Source organism: Aureobasidium melanogenum (assembly GCF_000721775.1).
Source record: "Aureobasidium melanogenum CBS 110374 unplaced genomic scaffold scaffold_21, whole genome shotgun sequence".
Lineage (NCBI taxonomy): Eukaryota > Fungi > Ascomycota > Dothideomycetes > Dothideales > Saccotheciaceae > Aureobasidium > Aureobasidium melanogenum.
In genome coordinates, this window is record NW_024470073.1 from 153,487 (window position 1) to 173,109 (window position 19,623).

Below are 19,623 nucleotides of genomic sequence, written 5' to 3' on the forward strand. Positions count from 1 at the left end.
AGAACAGTGCCCACTGAGAAGCGAGGAATTATAGGCCCTGTGTGGACATGTCTTTGGTTCCAAATAGCACTGTACCTTTTTACAGCGTATACTTTGCTCTCTGCGTCGTCGGAGGATGCTAAGATTCAATTGGGGGTTGCAGATCAGATGTGTATGGTATGATCATTGCTTTCTGTAACTGATCTTCCGTGAACACACAGTCCCGAGTTGTGCTTTGTCAAAGCAGACTATTGTTTCTGCACGCCTCAATCATTGGGTGTGTAGGACTGTTCGATATGCACGTCGCCCAGTTTCATACTGCAACCTGCTTCCCCCCTGAACGTAGGCCAAGGGACTGATCGAAGCCCGTCTCTACTAGTTGCTTTTGGGCGCTAACGCTCGAGAGAAGCGGTCAAGTTCATCGCTCGACAACGTTGCAGCTCGGAAGGATTCTGGAGCTTAGAGATCGGCTTTGCTGACTCGACTGATGGTAACATATGTTTGCCAAGTCGCACAGAGGCTTTTCAAAATCCTTGATCTTGAAGCCAGTTGCTTGTGAGAATGCTTGCCTTTGTGCTGACGGTCGAGTCAATTAAAACTCACCTCCTGCCTGTGGGAAGATGGCGGAATGATGGTAGGACTTGAAATCAAGTGTCACATGGCCATCAAGGTCGCAGATCGGTCTGCTACTCGTGTATCTGGGAAGATCGAGTGCTATCAATAGAATAATATTTCCGACTACCCATGAAGCTTGTTTGATTCAAGTAAAAATACAGGTCAATCGTGATTCGTGACGTCTCTCTGGTTTAAAGGATGTTCGCCAAGCCTGCACCCCGCCTTTGTCTGTGGGGTCTCTCATCCATCCATCGAACATCAACGACTAGTCAGACAATTCTCTAATCAAGGTGAGTGGTGACTGTATCACTTCTGACAACCTATAGACCGCAACGCTCTCCTGTATCGACCGTCCACGGAGTTGATCATGTTAATAAGTGCCTCTCGAGGGTGTGTACAAGATGCTGTGTCGCTTTAAACACTCGTACCCGCCGCGTGTCGAGCCATATACCGCGCTAGGTATACCACGACTGCGAGATCGACTGGTCGCATCCAACGTTGAGGGTTTCCTCGGAGGATCCGAATTGACATATGAGTGATTTTGTTGCTCAGATGACCTCGTATGATGTATCGGAAATAACAGTCCTAGCCATGACAGGTCATACAAGGTGAGGATCAATTGGCGACATCATTGCTTTGCTGCTCTTACATTCCTAATGCAAACAAGCTCGCTTTCTTGGTACTCCTCATCTTACGATCGAATGGTAGGTTTACTTGACAAATGATGATATCCTCTTCATCACATATTTCTCGAACATATATAGCCCATCCCCAGCAGCTTCATTCTTCTTTCTCCTCATCATCATCACATCTCACTATCAATCGACCTGCAGCACATCAACAACTCTTCTGCATCATAATATCGCAATCATGAAATCTATCTTCGTGTCGGCAGCTCTTATTGCAGCAGCAGATGCACTCGTTGCTCGCGACTCTACATGGTGAGTAAGGAGTTCAATCATGTTAGGATCGAGCTCTAATCATCAATTCTCAGCTGCTTCCACCTGACAGCTTCTGGAGGCCCTGGTGGAGTTGTAGGCCAACTCTCTGATGGTCAGAACCGCATTGGACAAGGTATCTTGTGTTTAGCCGCTTATTGGTCCTCGTACTGACCTTATTGCTCAGGTCTGCCTGGTGCGCAGTACTGTATCGATGCCAATGGTGGACTTACCGATGGCAATGGTCGTGGATGTATCCTGACACCACCAACCACGCAGTTCCAGTGTGATGCCGGTGCTAGCCCGACAGACGGCTTCTCTGTCTCTTGTGACGGTACCCTCGCGTTCAAGGGCAACACTGAGTTCAAGTCTTGCCCTACCGGAGACAATGGTGGTTACAACATCTACACTACTGCTCCTGCTGGCCAAGGTGGTTGTGTTTCAATTACCCTGAGTGCAGACAACTGCAAGTCGGGTTGCCCTGCTCCCGCTCCCAAGAGCTGCCCCGCCGCTCTCTCTGGCGATTACCAGTACCCTCACCTCATCATCCCAGTAGACTCCAAGCAGCCCGACAAGGCCTTCGGTACTCAGTACAACGGCACAGTTTCAAGCTCTGTCTCTAGCTTATTCAACTTTGACATTCCCAGCTCCGACAGTGGAAAGACTTGTTCTTTGGTCTTCCTGTTCCCCAAGCAGGCAGACTTGGAGACTTCCTCGTTTGACTTCACCGGCGCCGGCGATATCGACTTCGCAATGTTGAAGGGACCTGCCAGCTCCAGCACTACATACAACAACAAGCCAGGCGTCGCCACTGACTACGGTGTGACCAAGGTTGCCCCAGGAAACTCTTACACCATCGCCACGTTTGCCTGCCCAGCCAACTCTGCCATTGGCTTCAGCCTGTCGGCCTCAGACGACACTTTCCTGTCCTGGTTCAATGACTACAATCCTTCGCCGTAAGTTGCTCAGGAGGGCTCTTTTGTGGTCTAGAACTAACAGAGGATACAGTATCGGTCTCTACATCACCGTGTGCTAGATGACTCTCGGTATTCAGACATTTCTGGGCTGATGCCATCACGACTTTCTGATGGTGCTCTGGCCACTTTTCGTATTTTCTTTTGTATGATGATGTCTCTTTGGACTAATCATCACGTTCGTTTATGATCATGTCTAGCTTAATCACCAAACATAATGACAAGGATGTGTCTACCGCGAGCTTCGTATGCATCTCCTCATTGTTCTTTTGAACCAACCTGCAGTGTCCTAGTACGTGGGTTTTGAGTTGCCAAACATATCTGTTGGGTCTAATTCGAAACAAATGCTCTGAAGATTTACGAGGCAACGTGATGTTCACAAATTCTTGCCACAGTTTGATCGGACAGCCATTCATCTTGTCAAATATCATGCCATCGATTAGCAAAGACCTGAATTACTCGATCAACACCTCCACAACCCTATTGTCGCTCTGGGGGATTGCTATGAGAACAAGAGTTACAAGGAGCAGGGTCGTGGTTGCATCGTGCAAGCGAGATATCAACAGCCCCGCACAAATTCTCGCCAAGAGTTATGACTCTCTCCATTGACATTTTTTGACCAAGTGGGAGGGTTCGAGCTATACTCATACACAAGCAAACATGGCGGACCAAGCACAAGCAGCAGCCAACGCTGTCAAGGAGGCAGTCAACAATGTCGCCGACAAGGTGAGCGAGCTGACAACTGGCGACAATGCCGCAGCTCCCACTCTCTACTTGGACGAGGCCACGGGCGAGAAGGTCAGCAAGACTGAGCGTGCGTAGCCCGAGCGTGACAATGGTCATGGTGGAGTGTGCTGATAACATTGCAGTCAAGAAGCGCCAGAAGCAGCGTGAAAAGGAGGCCAAGAAGGCCGAAAAGGCAGCGACTGCTACCGCACCGCCAGCAAAGAAGAAGACTGCCAGCGCCGAGGAAGAGGAGGCTCACTTGAACCCTAACCAGTACTTCGAGATCCGCAGCAGAGCCATCCAGAAGCTCCGCCAGAGCCACGAGCCCAACCCCTACCCGCACAAGTTCCAGGTCAACTACGACCTGCGCAAGTTCGAGGCCGAGTTCGGCCACCTCAAGTCAGGCGAGCACATCAAGGACAAGACGCTGTCCATCGGTGCCCGTATCTACCACAAGCGCTCGTCAGGTGCCAACCTGTGCTTCTACGATGTCCGCGCAGAGGGTGTTCGCATGCAGATCATGTGCCAGGCCCAGGAGTCAACCAGCGACAAGTCCTTCGCAGAGCAGCACGAGCTCCTCCGCCGTGGAGACATCATTGGTGTCAAGGGATACCCCGGCCGCACAAACCCTCGCAATCGTGACCAGGGCGAGCTCTCGCTCTTTGCCCAGGACGTCACTCTGCTCACCCCCTGCTTGCACCAGCTGCCCGACGAGTACTACGGCTTCAAGGACCAGGAGCAGCGTCATCGCCGCAAGTTCCTTGACCTGATCATGAACGACCACACCCGCAGCACCTTCATCACCCGCTCCAAGATGGTCACCTACATTCGCAACTACTTCGACACCCGTGACTTCATCGAGGTCGAGACTCCCATGATGAACGCCATTGCTGGTGGTGCTACCGCAAAGCCCTTCAAGACATACCACAACGACCTCGACATGGAGCTGTACATGCGTATTGCCCCCGAGCTGTACCTCAAGCAGTTGATCGTTGGTGGCCTCGAGCGCGTCTACGAAATCGGTCGTCAATTCCGTAACGAAGGTATCGATCTCACCCACAACCCCGAATTCACCACCTGCGAATTCTACGAGGCATATGCCGATGTTTACGATTTGATGGATACCACCGAGGACCTCGTCTCCAACCTTGTCAAGCACTTGACCGGTGGCTACGAGACCAAGTTCGAGACCCAGCACGGTGAGGTCTACACAGTCAACTGGGCCAAGCCTTGGAAGCGCATCGAGATGATCCCCGCTCTTGAGGAGGCCTGCGGTGAGAAGTTCCCCGAAGGTGATCAGCTGCACACCGATGAGACCAACGAGTTCCTCAAACGCATGCTCAAGAAGATGAACGTCCAGTGCTCTGCTCCTCTCACAAACGCCCGTATGCTCGACAAGCTTGTTGGTGAGTTCATCGAGGAGAAGTGCATCAACCCCACCATGATCACTGGTCACCCCCAGATGATGTCTCCTCTTGCCAAGTACCACCGCAGCAACAAGGGTCTGTGTGAGCGTTTCGAGGCTTTCGTCTGCAAGAAGGAGATTGTCAACGCCTACACCGAGTTGAACGATCCCTTCGACCAGCGTCTCCGTTTCGAAGAGCAGGCTCGCCAGAAGGAGCAAGGTGATGACGAGGCCCAGCTTGTCGACGAGACCTTCTGCCAAGCTCTCGAGTACGGTCTGCCTCCTACTGGTGGTTGGGGTATGGGTATCGACCGTATGGTCATGTTCCTTACCAACCACTACTCGATCAAGGAGGTTCTTACCTTCCCTTTCATGAAGGATGACAAGTCGCAGGGCGAGAAGCCCAAGGCTGCCGAGGTTGTCGACGTTACTCCCATGCCTGAGGAGGGTATTCGTAAGTCTTGCTTTATGTCTCGGTTTTGTAACTCTGTTTACTGACATTTTCTCCTTGCAGCTCACAAATAGACCGAGACGGATACTACCCGGCTGTGTGGAAGTTTGAAGAACTTGTAGGCCCAGCCATGGAAGCCACGAAGAAACAAAACACCGTCACATGTAGACACGATTCAATAAACGCTTTTCTGATCATTAGATTTCCGTCAATGTACTCGTATAGAGCCTGTTTGAGACTTGTGCTTTCTCGTTCTTTGCAGATTCTTTCGAGGGCTTTATAAGAGAGTATCGATGCCTATTTTGATATCATAATAACAGTAAAAGAAAAAGGGTAATGTTGTTCCAATGTACGCCGCCGGAAAGAAACCCCATGCTTCTTTCGAAGAATTGTGTCGAATGCTTATAGTTCTGGAGTCGTCGTCGTAACATCAATCAAGCCTCTACATAATGACTTCGTTGGTCACATCCCTGCGAAGATCCTTGTAGGGCAAGCAGACGCAGTTCTGGACGCGCACTTCATCGCCAACGTTGCACTCCTTGCCCAAAATAGTAACACTCTGGACTTTGACCCCGTTCTTGATGATTGTGGTGTGATGCTCACGAACGGGGGTGGGAGTGCCCTCGACACGAGCCCAGGCACCTACACGCGAGGACCAGCCAATGATGGAGTAGAGAACGCAAGCGTCGTGCTTGATCTCGGCGTCTTCCAGAACGATCGAGTCCTTGATACGAGCACCGGCACCGACGACAGCACGAGGACCGATCGAGACGTTGGGACCAATCTTGGCAGTGGGATCTACCTGTGCAGAAGGATGGATGTAGACGGGCGGGAGAATGGTGGCTGAGGGTTTGGCAAGGTCGTCACTCTGCTGCTGGAAGGCCTTCATCAGGTAGAGGGCGTTTGCGGGCACGGCGGAACCGGCAGTCTTGATCTGGCGCCAGAAATCGGTTGTCTCGAGGACAAAGAACTTTGAGCTGTCTGCCAAATCGGAAAGAATGTCTTGCTCAAGGCGGATAACCTCGTTCTTGCGGTTCTCGTCGTCTTCATCCTCGTCGGCATTGTTGAGCGAGAAGTCGCGGCTGTCGAGGGCCTCGGAGGAGGGGTAAGACAACAGACGGGGACGGTCGCTGCGACGCTTGATGGCGGTCTTGATGCTGGGGAAGATGCATTCGGTGCTGAAGAGGTAGACACCGCAGTTGATCAGGTTGCTAATGTGGCCTTCGGGCTTCTCGACATAGTGGAGAACACGCTTGGTATGGGTATCGCTGACAATGCATCCGAAGTTGGTGGCAGCGTCGTTGGAGACGCGTGTTCCCAAGATGACGGCTTCGGCGTCCTTCTCCTCGAAGAGACGCAGCATCTCGCCCAGGGGGAAAGAGCAGCAGACATCGGCGTTCAGGACGAAGAAACGGTCGGGGCGGCCCTTGAGAATAGCATCGCGGAAGTGGTACAGACCACCAGCAGTGCCTAGGGCGGTGTATTCACGCAGGTAGCGGATGGAGATGTGGGGGTATTCGCGGTGGGCATCCTTGATGAAGTCGCGGAAGACGGTCTCGTCGTAGTAGCCGACGAGGAAGACTTCGGTGATCTCGGGGACTCTGGTGACGGCGTCGAAGCAGTGCTGGATGATGGGCTTGCCGGCGACTTCGAAGAGGGGCTGTTGGCGCAACCTGGTCAGACCAAGATTCATGGGTGGGCAAGGATGCACCTGATCAAATTACCTTGGGCACATCCAGAGAGAGCGGGCGGAAACGAGTACCTCTGCTGGGTCCTCCGACCTGTGCGATTGCGTTAGCAGCTGCGAGATTTCCAGAAACATAGCTGCACTCACCAAGATGACAGCTTTAGTTGATGGCACAGGGTTGCGGCTCCTGCTGCGGGAGGGGAGTTGTAGCGACGCCATTACAAAGTAGAGAGAAAGTGTGTATTAGAGAGAAACAAAGGTAAGAAGAAGTCAAAATCTAGAAGGCAGTCAAGGTGAAATGAAATGAACTGGACAAGATGAATTAAAGCACCAGCTGTTCCAAGTGCATCAATCACCCCGCCGCTGCACGAATCAACGCCAGCCCAGGGGCAACGACGCAGCCTTGCAAGGGTCTGCCGCCCCTATTTCTGGCTCTGCGATACGAATATCCGTCTTTTCACTCATAACGATATTGCCTTGCCAGCTCTCATCCAACCGTTTGTACCACTACTCCCCCCTTTCTGCTGTCCTTGGTCTGGCCGTCTTGCCTGGAGCCACGTCACATAGTCCGCTGCTACTTACTGCTTGCTTCCAGCTGACACTTTCTCAATCACCTCCTATGGAGACATTGTAGCCAGCTCTGAGCGCACAACTCCCCGTAACTCTGGTCTTCGAGATCTATATGGGTGTCCTCAGATTAGGCATGTAGACACTATGTATAACAATTGCGATAGCGAGGTTTCGTATCATGGGCATCATCAAAAGACCGGGTTGCTACAAGTTCGCTGCTGGTGCCCCTTTCCCGGAACCCTACCCTGATGCTCGGGTTCACGCACAACACAAGGCTCGATCTCTAGCAAGCCTAAGGACCCGATGAAAGACACGAGGTGGTGACTTCAAGATCGATTTGGACTTTCGAGTCCAAAAATGTCTACATATTGGTGAAGCAGGGTCTCCCTTTCATGATCTCAACAGAAATATCAAGTGCAACAATCTTTTCTTTGACAGCATCGCAGACGGATTGACGGATTGACACTGATCGAAACACATGTCTTCGTTCGTAGAGGACTCAAGGCTAGGCTTGACACTGCTTGCCGCTGCCAGTCGATACTGTTCCATCAACCTGTCAACTTCAGAGTGGCTTTCATTAGCGAATAAAGTATTAAGACGAGATGCTCTCTCATGCAATCTTGGTTGCCGTTTTTCATCTGTCCCGAACCTTCGCCTGACAAGCACAAGGTTCAAGGCAGTATGGCCACACCCATGGACAATACTGCTGATGGGGAGAGAGCTTCATATGAGCTTTTCACCTCCGAAGAGGGCAATTGATTCAAGACAAGACGTAGTCGGAATAACACCGAGAACAGTTCTAGCTGAGGGTGAGGAAGACAGGGATCTATCTACAGCATCTTCCACTCGTTTGGAGACACACATACATCGATGCAAATTGACGCTCTTGTAAGCTATCACGACCAGAACTCCGAGCGGCTCTCTATTTTCTTGGCCATCCTTGGACGCAAGGTCAATTCTGAGATCCCCAAGCAGATTGGATCAGATACTATGCGAATCATGTCGACGTGGAAAAATATCTGCAAGAATCGTAGATCGAACACCTTGTAAACAATCTCTGGTCGGAGAAGTATACTGATTCTGCGACACGGCAAAGGTTCTCCTCGCTCAATTCAGAAGATGATCAGGTGCAAGAGACGAATTCTTTGGCGAATTCCTAGTTTAGAGTCTATCGTTCAATCTGCTAATAGCTCTCGATGAGTTCTCGAGAAGACTAGTGAGTTCTCGCAACGTCAACAGTTTAACCATATTGGGCTAGCGCGCTCAGACGAGTCACTGACCAACAGTCCCGCGCATTTGAGGCCATTGGTGTTCTGGATCTGCAATGTACGGACGAGGGCATCAATGCCTCTCGCTCTTGGAACCGAACATTGAGACAATACAATGCACACGAGCCGTGAATGTGTGGCTCGCTGTGGCAGTCACACGCCGAGAGCAAAATGGTAGACAATAGGTATTGATTCAATGAGTTTACTACACCTCTTCAAACCTCTGCAAGGGCACGTAGGCACCCCTGTCAGAGTTCCCATCACCTCGTTTCCCTCTGAACATACGAACAAGTCCATGGAACCAATCACTGACACTGCGGCTCTGAACTGCAGTGCCGACATCCATAAACAACTCAGCCTCGCCAACTTCTTTGGCAGCGGCATTTCTGATGAACCTCGGTGGCTTCCATCGTTTGAGCAAAAGACTCGATACAACAACCGTGACACTCGAACACGCCATTGCTGCACCAGCAGCCATAGGAGGCAAAGAAATACCCCAAGGTAAGAAGAAGCCCATCGCAATGGGTAAGCCGATTGCATTGTACAAACAAGCCCAGATCAAGTTCAACTTGATACGTCGGAAAATGGCACGAGACAGGGCGAGAGAAGAGGGTATGTCGAGAAGGTGATCAGGGCGCATGAGCACCACATCTGCAGCTTCGATAGCGACATCTGTTCCCGACGCGAGCGATATACCGACATTCGCGGTTGCAAGGGCAGGGGAGTCGTTGATACCATCGCCTACCATGGCCACAATGATGCCTTGAGCCTGGAGCTCTTCTACGATCTCGCGCTTGCCACTGGGAAGGACACCAGCATGGACATTGTGCTTGGGGATATTGAGAAGGCTGGCAACGTAGTAGGCCGTGCTTGCCTGGTCACCGGTGACGATCGAGCAGGTGATGCCCATGCGCTGAAGAGCAGAGATTGCTGCAGGTGCTGAAGATTTGAGTGTGTCGGAGAGTGACAGAGCGCCTGTGTAGACCCCATCAATCGAAGTGTGGATGGTGGTGACACCAGCCGATTGCTGCTTCGAGGCCGCATTCGCGTCTCTGCTGGCTTCAAGATCGTTGCTGTCATCCGCGTCTTCAGGGACTGCTACGCCGTGGGATCGCAAGTATGAGGTATTACCAATCATGACGTTGTAGCGTTTGCGTTCAGGCGAGATGGCTGCTTCTACAGAAGCTGAGATACCCTTGCCGACAGTAGAGACAAAATCACCTACACTGCCATCAAGTGTGCCGTCTGATCCAAGACCGAGATGTGTTTTTGCTGCATTCGTGATTGCACGCGCAATGGGATGTTCACTACCCATCTCAGCAAGTCCGATGATTGTCCACCAGAGACGAAGCTTCGCAGCGTCGGCGGTCCAGCCGCCTTGCACATCTGATCGGGATACGCTCATCTTGCCCATGGTCAAGGTGCCAGTCTTGTCGAGAACAATATGAGTCACCTTCGTGGCTGTTTCCAAAGTAGCTCCGCCTTTGATGAGAATGCCTTGCTCGGCGCCGACTCCAGTACCGACCATTACAGCTGTTGGGGTCGCAAGACCGAGCGCACATGGACAGGCGAAAACAATGACAGCGATACAAAGCTTGACGCAGACCATCAAAGGCCCACCACTGGTATCCTTAGTGAAGATAGTGGGTGGTGTCTGCAGGACGTGGCTCAAGATCATCCATGCTGTGAAGGTAGCCAATCCAAGTGTGATGATAATAGGAACAAAGTAACCAGCGACCACATCGGCCATACGTTGGATAGGAGCACGGCTGGTCTGGGCTTCTTGGACAAGTCTGACGATCTGGCTGAGTTGTGTATCACGGCCGGCCCTGGTGACCTGAAAGTCAAGTCTTCCTGCACCGTTGACAGTACCTGCCATGAGATTCTTTCCTTTGTTTTTCAGAATAGGCATTGCTTCTCCAGTGACCATACTCTCGTTGACGAAACTATCGCCTCGAATCACAGTACCATCAGCTGGTACTTTATCGCCTGGCTTGAGAATGACCACGTCGCCTACTTCGAGTAGTTCCGTAGGAACGGTCTTCTCCTCAAGTGCACCACTTGGTGAATTCTTTTCAGACTTCTCGTTATCGCCATCCCATTCATCAGCGGCCTTTTGTGCTGCAATTGGGTCCGTGTAGATAAGGGCAGTAGAAGGCGCCAGGCTCATAAGACGAGATAGAGCCGCTGAAGTTTGTCCTTTGGCTCTGTTCTCGAGGAAACGACCGAGCATAATGAAGGTGATAAGCATGGTGCTGGTATCGAATGTCGTAGCAGGTCTCGAATGTGGTGGTGTGAAAATCGAGACTAGCATAGCGGCGCAGCTGAAGAAGAATGCAGCAGAGGTTCCCAAAACAACCAGCACGTCCATGGTCGGTGAGCCGTGCTTGAGAGATTTGTAGGCAGATCTGTAGAATCGCTTACCAATACCGAATTGGACAGGTATAGTAAGAATAAGACAAACGACGTCTCCAAGCCACAATCCAGGTATCAAGGGAAGTTTGATGCTTCCAAAATCGAGAGGCTTAATGAACATAGGAAATATCATGCTGGTCAGAAAGACTGGGATAGCGAAGAAAAGGGATACTTTTAATGACCTGGACCATTCCTGGATCTCTTTTGTCTTTGCGAGCGATTCCAGTTGGGCGTTGTTGTCGTCGTTCTCGGCAGTCAAGGCATTGAGACCTTCATTCTCGATTGACTCGACAATGGCGCGAAGTCCAGTCTGTGTTGGGTCATAAGCAACCGAAGCTCTGCCAGTTTTGAAATCAATCTTGACAGCTGTGCTTCCCTTTCGCTTCTTGAGAGTGGCCTCGAGAGCCGAAGCTGCTTCGGCATTCTGGAGACCAAACAGCTTCAGTTCAACAGTGCTACTTGCTCTTCTGGAGCGAGAAGCTCCTTCTTCTCGCGAGGTCAAGATTTTGGCATCGAAGCCACAATCTTCGATGGTTTCAACAATCTTCTCGGGAGAAAGTTTCGTCGGATCATGCAGAACGACAGCCCTCTCGGCTAGCAGACTGATGTCGAACTTCAAAAGACCGGGGACGTCGTTGAAGCCGCTTGTTACTGCAGAAGTACAAGCACCACATGTCATTCCTTCGATTGCGACGATAGTTGTGAAGAGTACATCATTCTTCCTGCTCTGCCTTCTGGCCGAAGGTAGCATCTTGGTCCGTACGGGCTCTGAAGGCTTTGATTCAATGATAGATGCATCAAAACCAGTGTCTTCGATGGTCTCGGCAATGGTGTCGGCGCTAATTAATTTGGTGTCGTGCTCAATGACGGCTCTCTCGGACAGCAGGGAAATGTTGAAGCTCTTGATTCCAGCAAGATTTTTGAAAGCGCCCTCAACGGCAGAAGTACATGCGCCGCATGTCATGCCACCTACGCTGACGGTCGTGGTCATTAGGCCGGACGAGGCAGATGTGATGCCGAGACCCAAGGTTTCTTGATCCGACTCTTCTTCGACAATATCATCCAGTGTCGACGCGGGCAAATCGGTGTTGAGGACAGTTGCGTCGAATCCTCGGTCTTCGATGATTTCGCGAACCTGGTCGGCCGAGATTATGGATGCATCATGCATGACAACAGCACGTTCCATGACCAAACTGACCGAGACGCTGCCAACACCACTAACATCCTTGAAGCCAGATTCTACAGCTGAGGTGCAGGCACCACATGTCATGCCCTCTACTTTCAGGGTGGTGGTGGCCAAGTGCTTTGGTTGCGACAAGGGTTGGGGAGGTGTACGGGGACCCATGTTGTTGTTCCAGTTGGCGAACTGTGTTTGAGGGGAGGCGCGCGGTGATATGCCGTCGGATACTGTAGATGGCGAGCCATGTAGGGCGTTCTTGGGCGGCGAGCCAGTGGGAGAAATGATCGAGTTGCTGTCGCGGCGAGAGTCTCTTTGTGAGACTTGGAGATACTGTGGCGCCATGGTCGGTGTCTGCGACACAAAGGGAGAGCGCGACAAAGGAACGACGGCGACGTGACCGTCTAAGAATATGCAGGCTTGACCAGCAGGATACCTAACTCTTTTACATGTGCCTTGTCAGACTCAGCTGATCGTGACGGATTCCCCGGTCCTGCCGCGTGGCGCCTGTTTGTCGTAAGCGTCGGTATATCCGGCAGCCTGTCAACTCTAGAGGAGTGAGGGGGCAGGAAGGTGACTCAGAAAAATTGACAGTCTTCAGACACGAGGAAAAAACTATAGAACAGGAGCCATGGCGGTTGTCGCAATCAATACATGACCTCGAAATTGCATGGCTTGATGGCCGTTTCGCGAACGTGCAAACGATCCCCTGCATCTGGTGCGCGTAGAGAGGCGAAACACTTCCACGCGATCCGGCAGTCTGGCAGACCACCTTTCGGCCCCGGAACTCGGACATGCATATTGTATATCGATCCAATCAATATATCCCCGACGCTATTCTACCACACTATTCTTAGCATCCAACCTCCCTCGTCTCTGCGTGCTAAACACTTGAGCACTCTCGCGCACTTATAGTGGCCATAAGTTACACAACCCTTTCACAAGAGATTCACAGGGATAACGTTGTCTCGGCACCTTCTTGTGGCTGGCTATACTTCTGCTTGGGAGAAAGCATTCAATAGAAACCACAATCTGACGGCTTTTGGCACACCGCTTGGCGCCACGACTTTATTCTATCTCTATCTCTATCTCGACAAGAATCATGATTTCTAGAAAAAGTGTTCCACCTTGGTCCAAAGGAATCCGTCTCGAGATCTGTGTAGACTCTCCCTTAGTGCGTAATCATCCTGGGGAGCCGCAACGGCTTCTCTATTGACTCCCATGTGTCGACTACAAACTTCATACCACTGTTTCCTTTTTCAATCTCCTAGTACGAAGCGTTTGTACTTGAGTAGCTTTCCCCTCCATCTTGATTTTTCTGATCAACTTCTTGAAGCATCCAGCCTTCCCACCTCGATCCTGCGACCCACCATCCACTCGGAATCGTCCAGGCCGGATCTCGATGCCATCAAGTCTGGCCGTGGCTGATGCAGCTCGGTGCCGTTCGCAAACTTGAGGCCAAAGGCTCCGACGCTTCTCAGCTTTCGACACGCTTCCTTGGCAAAGTCTATCCATCTATTCTACCCAAGGTGCTAAACTTCGTATGTATCTACTTCAACACCAGCTACAGCAAAGAATAAAGCATACACTAGTAAAAGACACGACTTCTTCGGAAGCAGAGGTGTGTGCATGGGAAGCCACAAAGTTGTCACTTCCCAGTGAGCTCTAACCTGTTTCCTGGTCACCACACACGTTACATACCTTATCACAGGGAGAGAATGTACTTGCCCCCCTTCCTCGGCCTGAGTGAGTCTTGAATTTGCAACTTTGCTCTGAATCCTCCTCCCATGAGCCCCAGATCGTGGCTAGAGCATTTCAGCCACTGTCGATTTCTTGTCTACATTTCGTCACTCCGGCCGCTAAGGAACTTTCTTGTGCCGATCTCAACGTGCTACCAGCCTCAAAACGTGCCCTTTTTCCACACACTTCTACACAAAAACCTGACTTTTGGCAAGTCCAAGAGAGCGTGATGACAGAAGCGGCAGCTCTGGACAATCCTTCCCCTAACTCTGTCCCGTCTTGATGTCTTCCTCCGTGAGATCGACGTCAGATCCCGTTGCTTAATTTCAAAGCTAACTGGCTTCACTTGCTTCTAGTCATGCCCCAGCAGTTCATTCTTGTCTGTCTGGATGCGTGGAGGCTTGAAGTCTATGCCTACAAGGCGATGACGACGATGAAGCTCCTTCAGAGGTCTTCTCCATATCTTCCCAGACATTTCTCCTCAATTTCTGCTGTTTCCATCACTCACTCTTCCATCTCGTGTTCTATTCATCCCATAGTCCAAGATGAATATCAACCAACCTCTTGGTGGGCGCGGCCTAGCCATTCCTTTCACAAAGGCTGCGGATCCTAGCGCAGATCTGAATGATGATGACCTTCGTCTGCCCTTAATTCATCGCATTCCGGATAATATCAGGTACACGCTCAGTTGATGCATGTGTGTTTGTCCAATCTACTAACACCAATATAAGAAACCACTTCATCGCCATGTGTGGTGAATTCGTCGGAACTGTGCTTTTCCTCTACTTTGCTCTGTCTGGCGCTCAGGTTGCCAATAGTGTCAACACATCGAGTGGCCAGTCCATCGCCCAGACTGGTAGCAATCCTCAACAGCTACAATACATTGCTCTGAGTTTTGGGTTTTCTCTAGCTGTCAACGCTTGGGTTTTCTTCCGTATCAGCGGTGGACTTTTCAATCCTGCTGTCACCTTCGGCATGTGTCTGATCGGTGCACTTCCCTGGATTCGTGGAGCTCTCTTGTTTGTCACTCAGATTCTCGGTGGTTTGACCGCTGCCGCTCTGGTATCATGCATGTTCCCTGGCGATCTCAATGTCCGCACTACCCTTGGCGGTGGTACTACCATCGTTCAGGGCCTTTTCATCGAGATGTTCCTGACCGCACAGCTTGTCTTTACCATTTTCATGCTGGCTGCCGAAAAGCACAAGGGTACTTTCATCGCCCCTGTTGGTATCGGTCTTTCGCTCTTCATTGCCGAACTCACTGGAGTATTCTTCACTGGTGGCAGTCTCAATCCTGCTAGATCGTTCGGTCCTGCTGTTGTAGACCATGAGTTTGCAGGTTATCGTGAGTCAAGCCCCAAAGCTGAAACACCCCCCCCCCCCCCCCAAACCAAAAACACCACCACTACCCACGACTTCCTTCGTGCAACAAATTGAACACATTTCTGACTCTACTGGCAATCAGACTGGATCTATTGGGTCGGTCCAGTGCTGGGATCGATCGTCGCGGCTGGATTTTACAAGTTCATCAAGATTCTGGAATACGAGACTGTAAGTTGTACCCTTCGCTTACTACAACCCGCTCAGCATGACTAACACATTTCAAGGCAAACCCTGGACAAGATATGGATCATGCAGCCAAGGTTGAGAAGAGAAAGAACCTGCTGATGGCTGCCGGTATCAACGAAGTCGACGCTCACCACGTCGCAAACGAACTGCAGACCAACCAGACCGTGAGCGAAAAGGGCGGACCAGATGGAGCAATCGTGGCCAATGGTCAAGGCCGTCGCAACTCCGGAGAAGACACTGCTATGTACGGTACTGGATTCCGCTCAAACTCACATCAACACACTGGCTCTACCAGCTCAGGAGAGACAGCTGTTGTTCGAAGACCCCAGGCTGTTACCACCGGAAGCCAGCTAGGTCGTTTCAGCTACCTTGGCCGTGCCGGTGTCCACCAATCCAGAATGAACAGTACTGTCAACGAAACAAGACTGGAAAGTCCGGCTATGGCAACGAACGAGGAGCTCTATGCCCCACTTGCTGCAGGTGGTGACGAACCGCTTGGTGGCATGGTCGCAGACCACGACCCTAGGTATCGCTACTCTAGAACCATCAGCAGTGGTGTCTAGGTGGATTTGAACCCATTCACGAACTGTACGAATGATGTGACTTCAATATAGTTTCTTGTTGCTTGTATATAGAATAGTTAACGGTGCGAAAACTCATTTTCTAGCTCACATTCCACACATGAAGAGTACACTTTGCACGAGACAAATGCTAAAACAACGTCACAGAACTAAGAGGGTTTTAAGCACGCAGAGGTCGAACGAGCACGACAAAGGTTCAGCTAACACAATAGGCATCGCTAGGATCCAAAACGGCTTGCATCTAGGGGCATATAAATCTGTTTTACCAGTTGGCAAGAAGATCACGGTCCTCCGAAGACCAAGTAAAAACAACGATGAACTCCACCCAATCCAGCCCGCAAACAAAGTTCAACTATGGTCAGAAATAGGGTCGAGTTGTATGGCTACGACCAACCTGAAAGGTTGTGGTACTCTGTGCTCTGATATCTTGATGTTCGAAAGTGTGAACATCGCTCTGCTAAATGGTGGTAGTGATCTCGGCAACTGTCTGCCATTCCGATCTGTTTCTAAAGATCGTCAGCTCAAACACACATATATGGTTGATGGACCATCAAGCAAATGTGTCGTCGTGTACAATGGCTTGGTGAGAGTTCCTGACGAGATGCCAGGCTGCGCGATAATGAATCAAGAATGCACCACGTAAGCTTTGTCTGTGTATTGCTCAGTACCATTGGCAAGCTTGACCACATATGTATAACTGACCTGTGGGCACAGCATGCATCTCATCTCGCCTCAGCCCAATACCAGCCACATGCCTTGTTTAGGAAGACACAATGGTATCGCGGGTGTTCTGGATGTCTTTAGGACCAGTGCGACAACATCCTCCGATGAGTCTGGCGCCTTTTGCAAACCACTCTCGAACCAGCTCGGCATGTTCTTTGCCCTCGACACGTGGACCGTTCCACATTCTGGCTTCTGCGTTCCATGTCTCGCCAGAGTTTGGGTACACAATGAGCGGCTTATCAGTCAAAGGCTTGAGATAATCTAGAGCTGCGGATACATTCTGCTCGGGGATGCAATTGACACCCACAGCTACGATTTGGTTGCAAGCGTTGACCAGGTCAATGACCTCTGACATTGAAGAGCCGTCACTCAGTAGAGACGCATCTGATTCTCTGAGCGTGACACCCAGCCAGGCGGGTGTGTCTGGGAAATCTGTCTCGAGCAGTTGAATCAAAGCCTTGATTTCTGGCAAAGATGGGATAGTCTCATAAGCCAAAATGTCCACATGGGCTGCCACCAAAGCTTGGATGCGAGGTCTGTGGAAGTCCTTGAACTCATCGTTTGACAGGTGGTAATCACCCCTGTATTCACTTCCGTTGGCAAGGAAAGCACCATAAGGACCAACGCTTCCCGCAATGAGAAGCTTTCTCGGTTGGACCAAAGGATTCTTCTGTTTCTCCTCTTGAAGGACAGTATCACGAGCCTGTTGAGCGAGCTCCACGCTACGACCGATGAGCTTCTGGGACTGCTCGAGGCTCATGCCGAGGTGTTGTGATAAACCGAGTGGGGTGGCTTGGTAGCTTGCAGTGATGGCGATATCAGCACCAGCTCTGAAGTAATCAAGATGGACTCCATAAATGGCTTCTGGTGTTTCCTCCAAAGCTTTGGCAGACCACAATTTTGAGCTGAGATCGAGTCCACGAGTCTCGAGCTCTGTTGCGAGCGCACCATCCAAGATCAAGGCAGGAGCATCTCCAAGCAATTTTGCCACTGGATCGACGAAAGGAGACATCTTCAGTTCGGTTGTCTCTTGGCCGGATGTGAGATGCCGCGTGAGGGGAATATAGAGTGGTGTCGGTCAAGCAAGAGTGCTCTGGAAGCATTTTCGAAAGATTCGCATGTTTTTCTAGATAGGGAACTTTTAAGCGAGGAGAAAAACGGCCGACAAACTAAAGCATGTCTTCATGCCAGTTCAACGACAGGCTTGTGATGGACGATAACGAATTTCTGGCATTTCAATCTCTACACGGTCCTGAAATGATGAACAGATCAGACTCGTAGATAGCAGAGACTGTGTGTCTTGGCTGCTCGAGCGACTTGTACAGAGAAACGATTGCTGGACATGCTCGGAACGAGCAGGCAAGGACGCCGAGAGCTTATCGATAGTCGCTCAGCGAAAGACCCTGAAAACGACGAGCTTCGCCTTCTCTCCGTTTCGAAGGAAAGCTTGACACGACACATGCGATTGAGGATTACAAAGCAGTCAAATCAGAATGCGCCATCAAGCGAGCTTCTGTCTTGTTGCTGAGACCGAGGTTTCAACTCGGATACGATCAAATTTCTCAAGGAGCTTAGGTATGCCTACTGCTTTATAAGCTCATTTAGGTATTTCGTCATCTCGATTGAGCTCCCTTCTTATTAAGAAGTGTTCCCCTCGTCTTCTGTTGTTCTCACCTTCCACCACATCCTTTCACCTCCCGCTTTACACGTACACAATGGTTCAGAACAAGGCTTTGATCTTCAAAAAGGTGCCTCAGGGCCTCCCCGTGCCCGGTGAGCACTTGACCATCGAGTCGACCGAGTTCGACATCGACCAGGCCCCTCCCCAGGGCGGCTTCACCGTCATGAACCACTACATCAGCTTTGACCCTTACCAGCGTGGCCGTATGCGTGATGCCAAGGTCAAGTCCTACTCGCCTCCCTTCACTCTCGGCAAGCCCATTACCAACTCTGGTATCTCGACCGTCCTCAAGTCGGACAATGACAAGTTCAAGGCTGGCGATGTCGTTGTCATGATGCAGGACACTGCTGAGTACAGCGTTGTCTCTAAGGATCAGGCTGCTTCCGCCCGCAAGCTCGAGAACCCCTACAACCTCGACCCCAAGCTCTTCGTCGGCGCCCTCGGCATGCCCGGTCTTACCGCCTACTCGAGTTTCTACGCCATTGGTGAGCCCAAGAAGGGTGAGACCATCTTCATCAGCGCCGCATCTGGTGCCGTTGGTCAGCTCGTTGGCCAGCTTGCCAAGCACGAGGGCCTGAAGGTCATCGGCTCCGTCGGTGACGACAAGAAGAAGGACTACATTACCAACGACCTCGGCTTCGACGGCGCCTTCAACTACAAGAACGAGAAGCCTGCCGATGCCCTCGCCAGACTTGCTCCCAACGGTGTCGACATCTACTACGAGAACGTTGGTGGTGAACACCTTGAGGCTGCGATCAACGCCATGAACGACTTCGGTCGCATCATCTGCTGCGGTATGATCTCGCAATACAACACCGCTCCTGGTGAGCAGTACCCCATCCGCAACCTTATGCAAATCGTTGCCAAGCGCCTGAAGGTTCAGGGCTTCATCGTCGGCGACGAGGGTATGGGCCCCAAGTACTTTGCCGACCACCAGAAGAACGTCCAGAAGTGGATTCACGAGGGTACCTACAAGCCCCAGTTCAGTGTCACTGAGGGTATCGACAACGCCGCTGAGGGCCTCCTTGGCCTGTTCTCGGGCAAGAACTTCGGCAAGGCCGTCCTGGAGATCTCTAAGCTTCAATAAATGTGCCACACAAACGATATGAGACATGACCATCAAT

The 19,623-nt window shown here is 51.2% G+C and overlaps 7 protein-coding genes across 7 annotated transcripts; 4 read left to right on the forward strand and 3 right to left on the reverse strand.

Moving 5' to 3' along the window:
- Positions 1-1,464: 1,464 nt before the first annotated feature.
- M437DRAFT_86966 (uncharacterized protein) lies at positions 1,465-2,568 on the forward strand (the record flags this gene model as incomplete). The annotated part of the gene is made up of 4 exons (XM_041028564.1): positions 1,465-1,535; positions 1,589-1,668; positions 1,720-2,488; positions 2,541-2,568. The coding sequence occupies 4 exons, from the start codon at positions 1,465-1,467 to the stop codon at positions 2,566-2,568; spliced, it is 948 nt and encodes a 315-aa protein (XP_040877150.1).
- A 598-nt stretch (positions 2,569-3,166) lies between these two features.
- On the forward strand, positions 3,167-5,162 carry M437DRAFT_68408 (lysyl-tRNA synthetase; the record flags this gene model as incomplete). The annotated part of the gene is made up of 3 exons (XM_041025109.1): positions 3,167-3,320; positions 3,376-5,091; positions 5,152-5,162. The coding sequence occupies 3 exons, from the start codon at positions 3,167-3,169 to the stop codon at positions 5,160-5,162; spliced, it is 1,881 nt and encodes a 626-aa protein (XP_040877151.1).
- Positions 5,163-5,530: 368 nt separating this feature from the next.
- On the reverse strand, positions 5,531-6,994 carry M437DRAFT_54919 (GDP-mannose pyrophosphorylase A; the record flags this gene model as incomplete). Its single annotated transcript, XM_041022767.1, has 3 exons — positions 5,531-6,748; positions 6,813-6,869; positions 6,923-6,994. 3 exons carry the CDS (start codon positions 6,992-6,994, stop codon positions 5,531-5,533), a joined length of 1,347 nt encoding a protein of 448 aa, XP_040877152.1.
- Positions 6,995-8,818: 1,824 nt separating this feature from the next.
- M437DRAFT_55185 (heavy metal translocatin) lies at positions 8,819-12,373 on the reverse strand (the record flags this gene model as incomplete). Its single annotated transcript, XM_041022818.1, has 1 exon — positions 8,819-12,373. One exon carries the CDS (start codon positions 12,371-12,373, stop codon positions 8,819-8,821), a length of 3,555 nt encoding a protein of 1,184 aa, XP_040877153.1.
- Positions 12,374-14,692: 2,319 nt separating this feature from the next.
- Positions 14,693-16,077, forward strand: M437DRAFT_55182 (aquaporin; the record flags this gene model as incomplete). The annotated part of the gene is made up of 3 exons (XM_041022816.1): positions 14,693-15,290; positions 15,411-15,496; positions 15,553-16,077. The coding sequence occupies 3 exons, from the start codon at positions 14,693-14,695 to the stop codon at positions 16,075-16,077; spliced, it is 1,209 nt and encodes a 402-aa protein (XP_040877154.1).
- Positions 16,078-16,855: 778 nt separating this feature from the next.
- On the reverse strand, positions 16,856-17,830 carry M437DRAFT_77569 (homocysteine S-methyltransferase; the record flags this gene model as incomplete). Its single annotated transcript, XM_041026830.1, has 1 exon — positions 16,856-17,830. One exon carries the CDS (start codon positions 17,828-17,830, stop codon positions 16,856-16,858), a length of 975 nt encoding a protein of 324 aa, XP_040877155.1.
- A 703-nt stretch (positions 17,831-18,533) lies between these two features.
- On the forward strand, positions 18,534-19,586 carry M437DRAFT_86972 (NAD(P)-binding protein; the record flags this gene model as incomplete). The annotated part of the gene is made up of 1 exon (XM_041028565.1): positions 18,534-19,586. The coding sequence occupies one exon, from the start codon at positions 18,534-18,536 to the stop codon at positions 19,584-19,586; it is 1,053 nt and encodes a 350-aa protein (XP_040877156.1).
- Positions 19,587-19,623: the final 37 nt, after the last annotated feature.